This window comes from Sinocyclocheilus anshuiensis, unplaced genomic scaffold (assembly GCF_001515605.1).
Source record: "Sinocyclocheilus anshuiensis isolate Anshui unplaced genomic scaffold, SAMN03320099.WGS_v1.1 scaffold583, whole genome shotgun sequence".
Classification (NCBI taxonomy): domain Eukaryota; kingdom Metazoa; phylum Chordata; class Actinopteri; order Cypriniformes; family Cyprinidae; genus Sinocyclocheilus; species Sinocyclocheilus anshuiensis.
In genome coordinates this window covers 34101-47527 of record NW_015551025.1, presented here as the reverse complement: position 1 = coordinate 47527, position 13427 = coordinate 34101, and the positions used below count along the sequence as shown (strand labels likewise).

Genomic DNA, 13427 nt, shown 5'->3' with positions numbered 1-13427 from the left:
TATATAATTTATGCTTAAAATGTCTTGCGTAAAAACATTGAAAGTATGAGTTAGTTGTAGCGACACAAAATTACCAGAAGAGGTCATAGTAACACACAACTCAAAACAGCTTAAAACGTGATTAAAATTAGCTTAAAATTATTAATTTAAAATATTTCCCGGGGGTGTTTATATCTGCACTTGTCACATGTATGTTCCCGTTTAATTCCTCTTTGCCCTTATTTGGTTTAGTTCCTGTTCTCGTTATTAGTTAATCATCGTTCATTCTGTTCACCTGTTATGTTTCATTATCCCTGTTGTCTCCTCTCCATTTAAGCCCTGTGTTCTCCTGAGTTTCTTTGTCTCTGATTAATGTTGTTTTAATGGAACACGTGTGTTGATGCTGAATTCTCCTGTCCTTTGTTTTGGAAGTTATAAAGACTATTTACGTTTACTCCCTCATCGTCCGATTTACTACAACCACGTCCCGTGACAGCAGTCCATGATAAAACAGTGTACATTTACAAAGAGACAAAATTTGAGATCCTGATAAAACATGAAGCATTTGTGCAACCCATCCCCAAGCATCCATCCATTCACTCTCAATTTGTCACATCTCCTCACTAATTACACATTTAATGGCCCATTTCATTCATGTTCTCTGTTAATTGTACAACAATAGAGTGTATATTATATTATATTTCATTATCAGAACCTATCAGGACTGAAAGCTTTAGTGGCCCCAAATCCACCAGCTGCCCATCCATGCTGTAGAGTTTGGCAAAAGATTTTTGAGTATCCTCAGTTAACTCCTGTATTCTTTGAAGATGGCATCATGGCACAGTTTTGTACAAAGCCAATTAGAGCTGTGTCACATAAATGCCCTGAGGTTAGCTGAGCGCCGACGCAAGTGCCAAATCTGTCAAGACCCTGTGGGCGGTAATCCATGTAAAAAATAAAGTGTTTTTTTTTTCTCAGTAGACACTTCTAAACCCCTTTGACAAGATTATTATTGAGCCCCCAAGAACATTAAATAACACACCGAGGTAGCTGCAGGTTTAACAACACCACTGGAAATTTATGTTAGATTGAGTCAGTGTTTAGATATGCAGATGCAATTGATCCTCATTTGACAATTGGAGAAAAGTGAAATCACTGATTGAGATATGGGACAACCATTTTATCTGCCATTGGTGTTTAAAACCATTTATTTTATATAATATTCTTAATTCAAATACATAATTTTGTATAATTTTCCTCGTTATTCTGTCAAAATTATGGCATGACAATAAACTATTCCTCACCAACCCTAAAACCACCATTCCTCAATAATCCATAGCCTATAGATTAAATATATAGCCTTATATAGGTCTCTTATGTATCTGCGTTGCTGGTAATCACAGCCTTGTTGCCATTCACACCAAAAGCACAGCTGCGCGTGATATTGCTTTTACTGAATAAAACATGTTAGAATAAATATTGTCAGTGTCTATTATTGCTCCGCCAAAGAAAATAGTTCCAAACGAATTAACCGCTGCGCATCTTTGAGAAACATAATTATTTTGAAAGAATCGTTTAAGTGAGGAATTAATTCAATACAGGCGTTTGCCTCAATAAAATAGTAGAACTAAATTGAATCGTTGATTTATTCAGAGTCACTTGCTGCTACTTACTAAGCATGTCGATGTTAACTGCAGAAAGAGTCACTAAACATATTAATTCACCGACACTAACAATATGTCTGTACCACAAACTTAGACTGCGCAGTGATACAAACAGGGAAAAGTCCAAGCGCTGATGCTGGACTAACGCCACGACCAGAACTTACTTGTCAAGCATTTATGAAAACATTTAGAAAATCTCGTATGGTTTAAGTTCCTCCTGATTCTCAAGCCTCTCTTTCCAAGCTAGTAGTTACACAGGCTCTGGTGAGTATAGTATAGAATAATTTTACGAAACTAAATATAATTCAATTTCCCTCATTTTAAGAAGGTAGATAGAAACACCAGCAAAACAAAATGGCTACTACTTCGAATACATGACTTATAAGCTTATTTTGTTTTTAGATTTTCTGACTCAACATACTGAAAATTCAATAGACTGACCTGAAAATCAGTCCTAAGTCCTGTTGTCCCATTGGAGATAATATTTTTTACTATAATAATTGACATTATTTACCTGTACTGATTAGTAAGCAAAACACATTTTAAGAAATGTAAAAACGAAAGGAGATTGCTCTCAAATGGAGGTGAATGTCTTAACACATTTGCTATATTAATCCAAAATAATTACTTGCTAAATAAAACTTTTGTAACCTTTTATTCCAGTACTCAAGAATCAATGAAATGTTCAGCTGTACAAGAAGACAAAGACAGACACGACACACTTTGCAAATGCAATTCAAACTTTATTTTGGTTAGAGGGGAATGTTTGTGCAACACGTTCCTGAAAAAATGTGTATCTGGAATGACAGTTTTCGGTTACACAAAACAGGTGCGCACTGCTACCATTCAAGTGACATTTCGTTCTTTGGTGGAACAAGATGAGACACACTCAACTCTTAACACACACTCCTGTAGTCCAAAACTGCCATTGTGTTGTTTTGGGAAGAGGGGCAGGAAGGGAGGGGGGTAATGGGGGCAGGAGTGCATGTGCTCCAAAAGACAAAGAACTTTCCAGAGCATTCCTTCGAATGTTTCAAGGACACTAGGGAGTTCAGCAGCGTAGCTCTTGCACCTAAACTAGTGATTCAGCAGCAACTATTCACATCTGAACAGATCTTGCACCTGCAGCAGCACACGCTTTTTTTTTTTTTTTAATGAATGATATCAGTAGTATTTAAAGTAGCTCGGTCTCCCGTTTGTGAGCAGTGCATGACTTCTACGGAATGTGCACTAGCGCTGGTCCATTGTCCATCCCAACGGTCACATACACACGGTCCACATCAGCCCAGAGGAGGCACTTCACATAGAGATAGAAACTATTAAAAGAGTAACCTGACTTTGTACTCTTGAGCTGTAACAAAGCATGAAAAGAGGATCGAAATAAATACAAAAAGTCCAAGCTTTACAATGACATGGAATAACTTATTACATCAACCGACACTCAACCTATTAACAATTTTGAATTGCAAAAAAAGGCATAATATAAATTAGATCTTAACTCTATCCTCACAACATTTCTAAGAAATAACTTTTTTGTAGTCGCAATAAAATAGCAGCTTCATGGGCAACGAATCCTAACGTCAAAGCTTAAACTAGGCCTGCTGTTATTGAAAAACATCAGCCTGGATGCAAACCTTTTAGTCAAGCTTGCATTTCCAACGCTTGCGTTCGCCCATTACAGGAAAGGACTGGAACAGGTTTTTCTGCAATGGTAAACAGAGCAAATAAAGATGCTAGTGTGGGAAACATAATATGATGTGGTGTGAATGCAACAACTGTTGCAGCCCAGTACTACACATACATTGCTAAATACAAAAAAAACAAAAAAAACTCTTCCTTTCGGGAGTTCGCTCCCCCGATTTATGGTTTCACAAAAACAGATTTAGCTAAATATCATTAATTTATATTCTACACCATGCCTATTGTCAAGGACAGTTCAAGGATCAAATATTTAAGGCTTCTGAGGGGCAAACAGGGAGGTTATGATACTGGGTGTCACGGCTCAACCCATCCGCTCATCTGCAGTTGCTCCACCAAAGACTGACATTACCCATACTTCACTGCCAGATGGCCTGCCCTGATAAAGGTGGAGAGACTCATTCGACATAAATGTCAAGGGAGAATGTGAGAAGAGGCACAGGTAGACCTGAGAAAGAGAGAAACTCTCCATGGGAGTTAAACCGTGGAGCATGCCATGGATCAATTATCGAATTCACAGAACAACTCAACTTCAAATGCGTCTTTTGTTTACGTTATTTCCTGTCGAACAGACCCAGACTGTCACCGGCGGTGCATTTCAGCTATTTTAGATAAGACCGACATGACACATCAAGTGCCTAAGGTGGGTGGAAAATGCAGTGGCAGGCTTCAGCTGACACAACAGCGTGTGACGGAGATGGAAGTGATCCCGCCAGGAAAGAGCGGTATGGTGTTAATGATGGAGCAAAAGCAGGGAGCCAATCCGCCCCGACACACAGCATTCACACCGGCTAATCACACCTCTCAGTTACAGTAGCACAGCAGTAAAGCCACAGGCTAGCCCGTGGTGCTCATTTATATTGCGCTTACATCGACACACTTCCGTCATCCAATTACGGTCAAGGACGTCTTTCCTTTAACGACGAACTAATGCACAAGTGGATGATGACACTCTTCCCAAAGGTAGTTTTGGGTCGGCTGCTAAACGTCGGTCCTGTAGTGAGTCGAAGCCTGCCGTTACCATCTCTTTCCAATGAAATTCAAGTAGTAACAATTAAGTTGAAAGACAAAATAAAACCCCTAAGCTATGCAATTAGGGCACAGCACAAGTCCCGAAGCAATTTCAGTCTACAGCAGTCTCCATTTAAACTGAAATAGGATACACAAGAAAAAAAAAGGGAATAAAAAGGATAGTGCATTAGCTGGCACTTCAAGGGAAGGATTAACATTGTACACAATGTGGCTTGACTTAGCCCTAGTGTAACATTTCCATCTAAGACTTTAACCTGATTCATGTTCAACAGTCTGGAAAAGAAACAGTCTTGTCATATGTGCATATCCCAGTATCAGTTTGCACTTTCATATCAATTCAGAATTAGTTACAAAAAGCACAATATGTAAACATTGAGAGGAACAAAAATAAAATCAACCTCTATACATTGTACAAGCTGTTAGCTTAGATGGAACAGCCAAATATTTCAGTATCATGGCACCCCTTAAATGTCTTCATTGTGTTAGTACTTCAAATCTCAAATAGGCCTCAACTACATACAGATGGCATTTGCTGAGAATTTCTTCTCAGCTTTTTAAATAACGGATATTTGCTAATCAAAAAGATAAAGTGAATATATGCGTGTTGTGTGGTACATTTTTCATTTACATAATACAGAGCAGATAGGAATGGAACAAACAGTGCTGATCTCATAAACTGAAGCTGTTATGGCTGTTTTCTAGAAAGAAAAAATAATTAAAATAAACTAAAATAAATAAATGGCTACAGTGTTTCCCAAAAGCTACTTATTTAAGAAATCTAAACTACTCAAATTATTTAAATAATCCAAGTGGCACATGGGGGTTCAGCTTTGTGGTACCCACGTAAATCATTGTACAGGAAACATTCAGTAGATCACTTGCAAGACTGAGAACAAAATGGGAAGAGGGGGGAATTTTTTTCCTTGCGCTCAGACTAACACTGACTAGCGTCAACTGGCCGTAGCTCATCTGTACCCTGGGTGGTGGATGTGCACATTTCTACTATCACCTGAATCGGTGGCCCTGCTGACTGAGGCTCTATGCATCTTTGCCATTGTGCCTGGATTCTGTGCTCGGAAGCAGGGCGCCTGGAAGTCGCCACCCATATACTCCATGGTCTGCATCAGGTTTGTCTGGCTGGAAATGGCTGCCCCGGTCCTATACTGTGTTCCGGGGGTGCAGTCTATGGAGGCCCCTGAGAGGCCCCCGTGGAACGGGCCCACCAGGTCTTGAGACCCTGAGCTGTCACTGTTTGGCGTGGGCAGGATGTTGTTCCAGGGTGGCTGCATGTAGTGGCTGTTACTGTAACTCATGGGCATACCGTTGACCGGAGGAGATGGAGTTGGTTTATCAGTAGAGGACTTCAAATTGAAGGGCTGCGCCATGCACAAATCCTGCGGGTAGCCCATATTCTTAGTGAGGAACCCTGGTCCAACTAGACCGTCTCTGGGGAGATTCTTGCCCTGGTGAGCCGCTCCCTCAGGAAGGTGCTGAAGGTGTGCAAACTGGTGTTGCCCCCAAGGGCCCTGCTGTCGTTGTTGCTGGGGCAACTGTGGCTGGGATTGCTGCTGCTTCATCTCACTGTGGTAAAGAGGCATCCTGTTCATGGCAGCGATGTCAGGCAGTGGCAGAGTGGGAGCAGAACCACCTTTGTCAGAGTTACCAAGGATGCAAGAAGGCGGAGGACCCACACTGGGATGGGTGCACACCCGAGAGCTCGCATTGATGAGTTGGTTGCGGCTGATGGGACTGGGGTTGGCAATCTGTCCTTCGCACATGGAGGTAGAGCCCATACCAGCCCGAGCCTGGCAGAACTGGTTGATCTGATTGACGATGCTGCTCAGGTCACTGGGCCGGTTCTGGTGTAAGCTGGCAGCCATGGACAGCGGGATGGTTGAGGTAGACACAGTCACATTGGGAGGGGCGTCGGCATCGGGCAGCTTGCGTGGCATCTGTAAGCCTACCAGGGGGGGCTGTAAGACTCCGGGGGCCGGAGGGCCAGCGCAAGAAGCCTGTGGCATGGGCTGGGATTGAGAGAAGCCCTGGGAGTGCTGCAGGTTCACAGACTGCACCATATCGGGCAGATGCCGGAGTCCTTGCGGTCCAGGCAATTGTGGCTGCTGCTGCATGAGAGTCTGTTGGTGGTTTAGGGCGTGGTGTGGTACTGGCGGTTGGTGAGCCTGGCTCTGATGCAAAGCCTCCTGGTGGGCCAGGCTCTGCTGTGGTTGTAAACTGCTTTTCTGCTGCAGGGACTGTGGATGGGCCTGCAAGGCCTGAGAATGAGCGAGACTCTTCTGGCCTAAAGGAGTCTGAAGGTGTGGAACAGTGTGAGGAACATTTAAAGTGCTGGGATTGGCGTAAAGCCCACTGTGCGGGTTCATGATGAGCTTAGGGAGAAAACGGGCTCGGCCGCCTTCGATGTCCTTGAGGATCCCTTTGACGGGGACTTTGACGATGGCCAAGAGGCCCGTCCGGGTGTTGACCTGAGGTGGGTAGGGGCTGTAGCGCTGGCTGGAGGTGTCGAGACCGTTGACGGTGCGGCGAATATGCTTCCTCTGAGGTACTTTCACGCTATTGGGGAAGATTTTTATAGTCAGTGGGTTATTGGCAACTTTCTTAGCATAGGCATCCAATTCTGCTGGGGTAGGATAGTGTGCTGATCTCATCCTCTGTGTAGTGTCCCCTGTGAGCAAGAGAAGGCCAAACGTGAAGGGTAATGCAAGAAATGTGGCGCTCATATGATAGCAACTGCTTATCAGGGCTCTGACAGAGCAGGGTCAAGAGGCAGAGCATCAGTTTCACTAACAACGGGATAAACTAGGTCAAACGTACATGCAGACTAATCAGAACAAAGCTCATTTTGGTTAACGGCTGCTTACATTTCTGGAGTCCAGTGTTCATCTGCGTGTGCGAGAGAAGCTGGAGAGAGGGGTTTGATACCGGCAGACAGGCCAGCATGTCACAATAAGACTAATGCAACATTGGACTCTCACTCCTCATCACACTGCAAAGGAAACAGTCACGTCAGGAACAAAAACGGATTCACATCATTCATCTCTTAAAATACATGGTGTAAAAAAAGAAACATTGGCTATTTTCTCCTCCGAGGGCATCATTAAAGAGATCCAATTTTATGTGTAGATGTAGGTTTAATGGAACACACTGTGCAATGGGACTTAATGAGAGTAATAAATTATTACGAGGAAATTTCTAGTTTAATCAATGGCGGTTTGCTGCAACAAAGCAGCAGAAGCGATAATCAAAATGTCTTAGATTAAAAGACCTGCAGACTGAAAATCAGCACACAGTGAATATCCCAACAAGCTAAGTAATATTGAGTAGAGCATGCTAGTCAACAGATGACATGATTTACAGCTGGCCGCAAGAAAACGGCAAGCACAGAAGTGCACAAAGGCCCTACCCTTGCTAATTCACCTGAACATCCATCAAACGCTGTAGCTATAGATCTCTGTAATTGCCTCATTGTAGCCATTTATTTAAATATCATGCATTCAAGCATGACCTTTTTAAATAGCTCTCTGAAACAGCTGGTGTCAGGGCCCACGGTGCACACCCTGCAGTTTGAGTGTCAGGAGTGCGATGCAAACGCATTCTCCCGTCTGCCTGGCAGGTGCCCAGGGGCACGGCAGGGGATGCGGCAACAGGACCACAGGCCACTTATTCCCAGCTGACTCCTCCAATCTGAGATGTGCAGGTGTCAAAAAGTGCAGTTAAGACATAGCCTGACATGTTCTGAGCTCCCAACCCCCAGCTATTTTCATCAGGGAGCTGCTTTAATTTTTACACTGAAGGAGGTGTTATCAGCTAAAGCTGAGACTCACAATGCCTAAAACATCCTGGATTTGTTTAGAATCAGAGATGACCCATGCATGTCCTGTTATATCCCCAAAACGGACCACTGGATTGGGGGGGCGGGGAGTTGTTTATTTAGGTGGCGCTCTACAAAAAAAAAAAATCTTTGAACCGAGTTCAATATCTAAACCAACTCACAGTTCAGAGCTCTTACAAGCAAATACTGTGCAGCCAAGCAGTATTCTTGGCTAACTTTTAAGCTGACACACATTTACAGTCTTAATTAAAAACAACAGGAGCTTTGGAAGAGCTGAGTTACATTGTCAAATATCATAAACACAATTAGCCAAGCATAAAACCAAAGCACTTTGAGTTTAAAGTACAATTTGTGGTTGCCACTTCATCCACCCTATAATAAACCTTCTAGCCACCAAACTTTGCTTAGCCACAAGCTACATGCATTACAATTATTCCAGATCAACACAGACACACTTACACAATTTAGGGTCACTGTAGCACACATCTGCCCTTGTAGATAAGATGTATCCGGTTGGCTGAAGGTTTGTCGTACTCATTTAACGCCCAGCAAACTACCAACCAATCTAAACGGTGATCAGAGTGACATCTGATCCTGTCTTGGTACCTCTGCCTCTACACTTGCTACAACCCCTAGCATATAGCCTGTGTCTTCTTTGTGCGAGCCACTGACCGGCTTTCATCTCACAGCTTCTTAAAACCGCATTAAAATGATCAGGTGGGAGGTGTCGAAAGCGAAACTTACTCTCTGGTTTCGGGATGAGACGTGCGATTATTTAAAAGAGCATTTTGCTAGGTTGTTCGGCACCTGTGCTCTGCTTGTGTCGGATAAAGCGCTTGTCTAGTCACTGCTGCTGCCCAGTGCCCACTGCTGCAGCCTATAGCCGCGCATGCGCAGTAAGCTTTTCCCACATGTCTTCTTCGCTGAGGTCGGGGAAACGCGACGTTCATTTGGGCACTTCGCGCCACCTACTGAATGGGAATTACACTAGGTCACATTTTTACTCACATTTTACTATTATATTATATTATATTATATTATATTATATTATATTATATTATGAAAACAAGACCTAATTTTAAGACCCTTAAGTTTTTTTTTTCATTTTTGTTATAATTGCATTAAAATATGCTGTAATACAAGTATTTTTGTTATGATTTTATGTCACAATGCAAAAATAAATGAATAAATAAATAAACCTAAATATTTGTTTAAAAATTTTTTTTTAAAAAGCCTATTTTTAAGACCCTTAATATTTTTATGTGCCCTGACTCAATATTTGGCTCTATTGCATTAAAAATGACTGTAATTCAAATATATATTTTAAATAAATCGGACCAATGTGTCATTTGTATTTCTGTTTTTATGTCACAATTAATATTTTTAAGACCCTTAATATTTTCATGTGTCCTGACTCAATATCTGTCTCTATTGCATTAAAAATTACTGTAATACAATTTTTTTTTAAATAAATCAAACCAATATGTCATTTCGATTTCTGTTTTTATGTCACAATAAAAAAAAACAGCCTTTCTCATCGTCATTGTCATGGTATATCATCATGTATATATCAAAATAAGTATAATGGTCTTTTTTACCATCTGATACCATCAGTGCACCATAGTACCACAAAATTAAGTGTTTCTTTATCAATTATAAAATGTATAAATGCATAAAATCTAACCCTGATTCCACTAAAATTAAAAAATAAATGGCGACAGAATATAATGGAATAAACATTTAAAAGCTAATAAAACATAATATCACATGTAGGCTACAACACGTAGATTATATCCATGCAGCTCATAAAAGCACGTAATGTGCAGACATGAATACAGTCAGCATTTACAGTAATCATGACAACACCGAGTCTGTGTCTCAAAACCTAGTGAGCTGCCTACCTAGACAGCATTTTTGGGCCATCACAGGCGCGTTCGAATCTCAAAGGTGCTGTTTAGGCAGGGAGCTCGCTAGGTTTGGCAAACACAGCCATACAGTATCACGCACCACCCTTCCTTCCTGTGGTGGGTGTCGCCTGTGTTGACAAACATTTATTCTCTCACTAGGGCGGAGATTTGTTCATTTTACGAGTCAAAAATCTGCTAAATAAACGCTTTATTTAATAGATAGGAATACAACGGAAAGGATTATTGTTTGGTATTAAATGCAAGTATGGGTTGCTGCCTGACTGTTGGACCAAATGAAGCGCTCGTTGTGTCAGGTATCGTGATGTGTTTTACTACAGCTTATTATATCGGGAGTTTATTATTTGTATGCAATTATTGCAGTCATTCTTTAATGAAGTGTGCATATCAATGTTTGTTTTCGCAAGTACTATGAATTATGTGGTAAATAATATCATCCAGTCGTGTATTAGCTAGCTAACATTACAGCCGCTGTTAGCTCAGCTCATCCGACTGTTTTAAACTATTTTAGTCGTTTTTAACTTATCATATTTCCGAAACATACGATAAATTCGAGCGTAAAAGTATTCAGTTATGAAACTCAATTTTTGCTATTAATTCCCCCTGCATCCCGTTACGCTTTAACCGTGATTTCATATTTCATATCTCTTTACATGAATTCATAACTAATTAACGTTATACTATGATTTATATTCTCGAAACGGCCACTTTGATGCTTAACAGTGATAAGTTGTGGCTACATTGTGCTGAATTTATGCAGATTTCTTCTTCAAAAAAAAAAAAAAAGCTGTTTTGAGAAATGGCAACGTAAAATACTATGTTTTTTGAGCATTTACCATAGCAATAGCACCCTTACAAAAAGTGCTTTTACTGTTTTTTGCTATAGTGATGATATCAGATAATAATACCATGGTATTTACATGGTACTCCAGGGTATCTCCAAGAATGCTATAGTACCATAGTATATCCAAAATCAAGGTATTACCATAGTACAATTTTGTATGCACATATTTTTTGCCTTTAGTACTATGGTCTAGTAAAAGTTTATTTCCATGTGGTACCATGTAAATACCATAGTACAGGGGTTTGTAATCTTTTATACGCCACAGACCCCCAGATATGATCATCTTGGTACGAGGGACCCCCATCTTAAAATTTAAACGGCAGCTTCATATTTTCACGTATAAAGACCAAATTTATATTGTGAAAAAAGATTATAAATATTTTATTCAAATTATTTATTCATTTAGTTCCTTTAATATTATTTTATTACATTTTTTATGCTGTTTTTGTCTAAAATTTTCCACAGACCTTCTAGCACTCCCTGGAACACAGTTAAAAAAAAAAAAAAAATCCAAAATAAAACCATAAAAAAAAAACTTGAATTAAAATAAACTTAAAGTTCATTTTTATTTCACCTAGTTGCCAAGGCAAAATTTTTTTTTTTTTCATTTAGTTTAACTTGATATTAAAATGGTACCAAAATAACTAATACTTAAACTGAAATCAAAAGTAATTATTTAATTAAAACTATATAGATATTTTGAAAAAAATAAAAAATAAAAATGAAACAACACAACAAAATTACAAAAAACTTTAAAATTGAATGATAAAAATTTAAAATAATTCAAAATCTATAATAGTATCTCGATGCTAAAATAACACTGAGGGTACCATGGTATGACTTGTTTGTAAGGGCATCTATCATAGCATCTTCTAGTTCATTCAAAGTATGAATCACCATTGAACTCAGTTCACACAGATCCTGTCCTTTTCTTTTGAGATTATCACTGCAATCACAAGTGTGTTTTCTCTCCTAGGTGCCTGTTGTGGGTCAGATGCAAAGACGTATGTGGTGGGAGGCTGGGCGTGGGCATGGTGGCTTATATCAGACACACAGAGGTAATGCCAGTCAAATACAGTAAATGAGGATCACATTTCACTGCTCAGTGCAGTAAATGTAGTCAAAGTTCACTATAATAACAACACACAGTCAATGTTTAGCTGTAACTGTAATGCCCGACCTTAGAAAACTAAAAGGCACACCTGACCAGGTGTGTTTGTCAAACCGGTTTGGCTGTATAGAGGCTTTCAGAGATTGCTTTAAGAGATACTTTAATCATATACATCTGTCGTTCGGATATTGATGTGGTACTATTTCTGTTGGCTTCTTAAATTTCCATGATCAGCTGAATTAGTTGATTTATGAGCTGATCTGATGTTTTTCTATCGAGCGTTTGCTTCATGCTTTCCCGTGAACATCTCTCTGATTGCATTCTGAACTTCCTGTGAGCCACTGCTGTTGTCTTTGGCACTCTTGTCCCCATTTTTTGAATTCTGCGACGCTAACAAGCTTTGGAAAATCAGGTTTTTCTTGTCTTAGGCATTGTGTAGTTATACTTGAAGGTTGTGTTTAACTTTGGATATTTTTCCCCCCAGAATTACACTAGAGATTATGACACTACAGCCTAAGTGTGAAGACGTGGAGACAGCGGAGGGAGTCGCTATTACAGTTACAGGAGTTGCTCAAGTAAACACTCTCTCATGGACCACTCACAGATCATTTACTGTTGATTTATTCTTAGATTTCCATCATTTACTTCATTATTGCAGTCATTATTGAAGCTTAGTATCAGTACATTTTTGGGTCTTGAAAGTTATAGTATACACTATCGATCAAAAGTTTGGTGTCAGTAAGATTTTTATTTATTTTGTATTTTTTGGAAAGAAATTAATACTTTTATTGAGTAAGGATGCATTAAATTTATCAAAAGTGACAGTAAATACAATAATAATATTACAGAAGATTTGTATTTTAAATACATGTTTTTTTTTTAACTTTCTATTCATCAAAAAATCCTGAATGTTTTTTTTATCACAGCACAAATATATTAATCAGCACAACTGTTTTCATCATTGATAGTAATAAGAAATGTTTCTTGAGCAGCAAATCAGCGTATTAGAATGATTTTTGAAGGATCATGTGACTCTGAAGTAATGTTATTTTAGGATCATTGAGATACTATTATAGTTTTTATTAATATCTTGAATTCGTTTTTTACTTTTTAGTTTTAGTAATTTTGTTGTGTGGTTTTTGTCATTTTCATTAGTTTATATTGTTTAAAAAAATAAATGTCTATATGTGACCACAAAACCAGTCTAAAGTCAATGGGGTATATTTGTAGCAATAGCCAAAAATACATTGTATGGGTCAAAATTATAGATTTTTCTTTTATGCTAAAAATCATTAGGATATTAAGTAAAGATCATGTTCCATGA

At 39.4% G+C, this 13427-nt stretch overlaps 2 protein-coding genes across 8 annotated transcripts in view; one reads left to right on the top strand and one right to left on the bottom strand.

Moving 5' to 3' along the window:
• Positions 1–2394: 2394 nt before the first annotated feature.
• Positions 2395–9125, bottom strand: LOC107661104 (protein FAM222B-like). 6 transcript variants are annotated; one of them, XM_016450566.1, is made up of 5 exons: positions 8968–9125; positions 7253–7377; positions 5383–7056; positions 3278–3346; positions 2395–2994 (listed from the first exon to the last, which is right to left on the bottom strand). In XM_016450566.1, exons 2-4 carry the CDS (start codon positions 7329–7331, stop codon positions 3285–3287), a joined length of 1815 nt encoding a protein of 604 aa, XP_016306052.1. In that variant the 5' UTR covers positions 7332–7377; positions 8968–9125; the 3' UTR covers positions 2395–2994; positions 3278–3284. The 6 variants fall into 6 exon arrangements, 4 of the variants coding, with proteins under 4 accessions (XP_016306052.1, XP_016306051.1, XP_016306053.1 ...); XM_016450565.1 differs by having other exon boundaries at positions 2395–3346; XM_016450567.1 differs by lacking the exon at positions 8968–9125 and adding an exon at positions 8683–8806 and having other exon boundaries at positions 2395–3346.
• A 1110-nt stretch (positions 9126–10235) lies between these two features.
• The window catches only part of flot2b (flotillin 2b), a 10267-nt gene continuing 7075 nt past the window's right edge, over positions 10236–13427 (top strand). The window contains exons 1-3 of one of the 2 annotated variants that reach the window (XM_016450564.1): positions 10236–10247; positions 11969–12050; positions 12588–12678. In XM_016450564.1, coding sequence (XP_016306050.1) covers positions 12604–12678 — 75 coding nt within the window. In that variant the 5' untranslated portion in view covers positions 10236–10247; positions 11969–12050; positions 12588–12603. Of the gene's footprint in view, positions 10445–11968; positions 12051–12587; positions 12679–13427 lie in introns of both variants that reach the window. The other variant, XM_016450563.1, reaches the window with a different exon arrangement.

Bases quoted from the DNA above. Each gene is read 5' to 3' on its own strand.
- LOC107661104 (XM_016450565.1), bottom strand. From the start codon at position 7,331: ATGCTGGCCTGTCTGCCGGTATCAAACCCCTCTCTCCAGCTTCTCTCG. The intron at 7,057-7,252 runs GTAAGCAGCCGT...TCTTGCTCACAG, and splicing joins GAACACTGGACTCCAGAAAT to GGGACACTACACAGAGGATG. The intron at 3,347-5,382 runs GTGATAGTAGAA...TTACCATTGCAG, and splicing joins CAGCAGGGCCACCGATTCAG to AAAAACCTGTTCCAGTCCTT.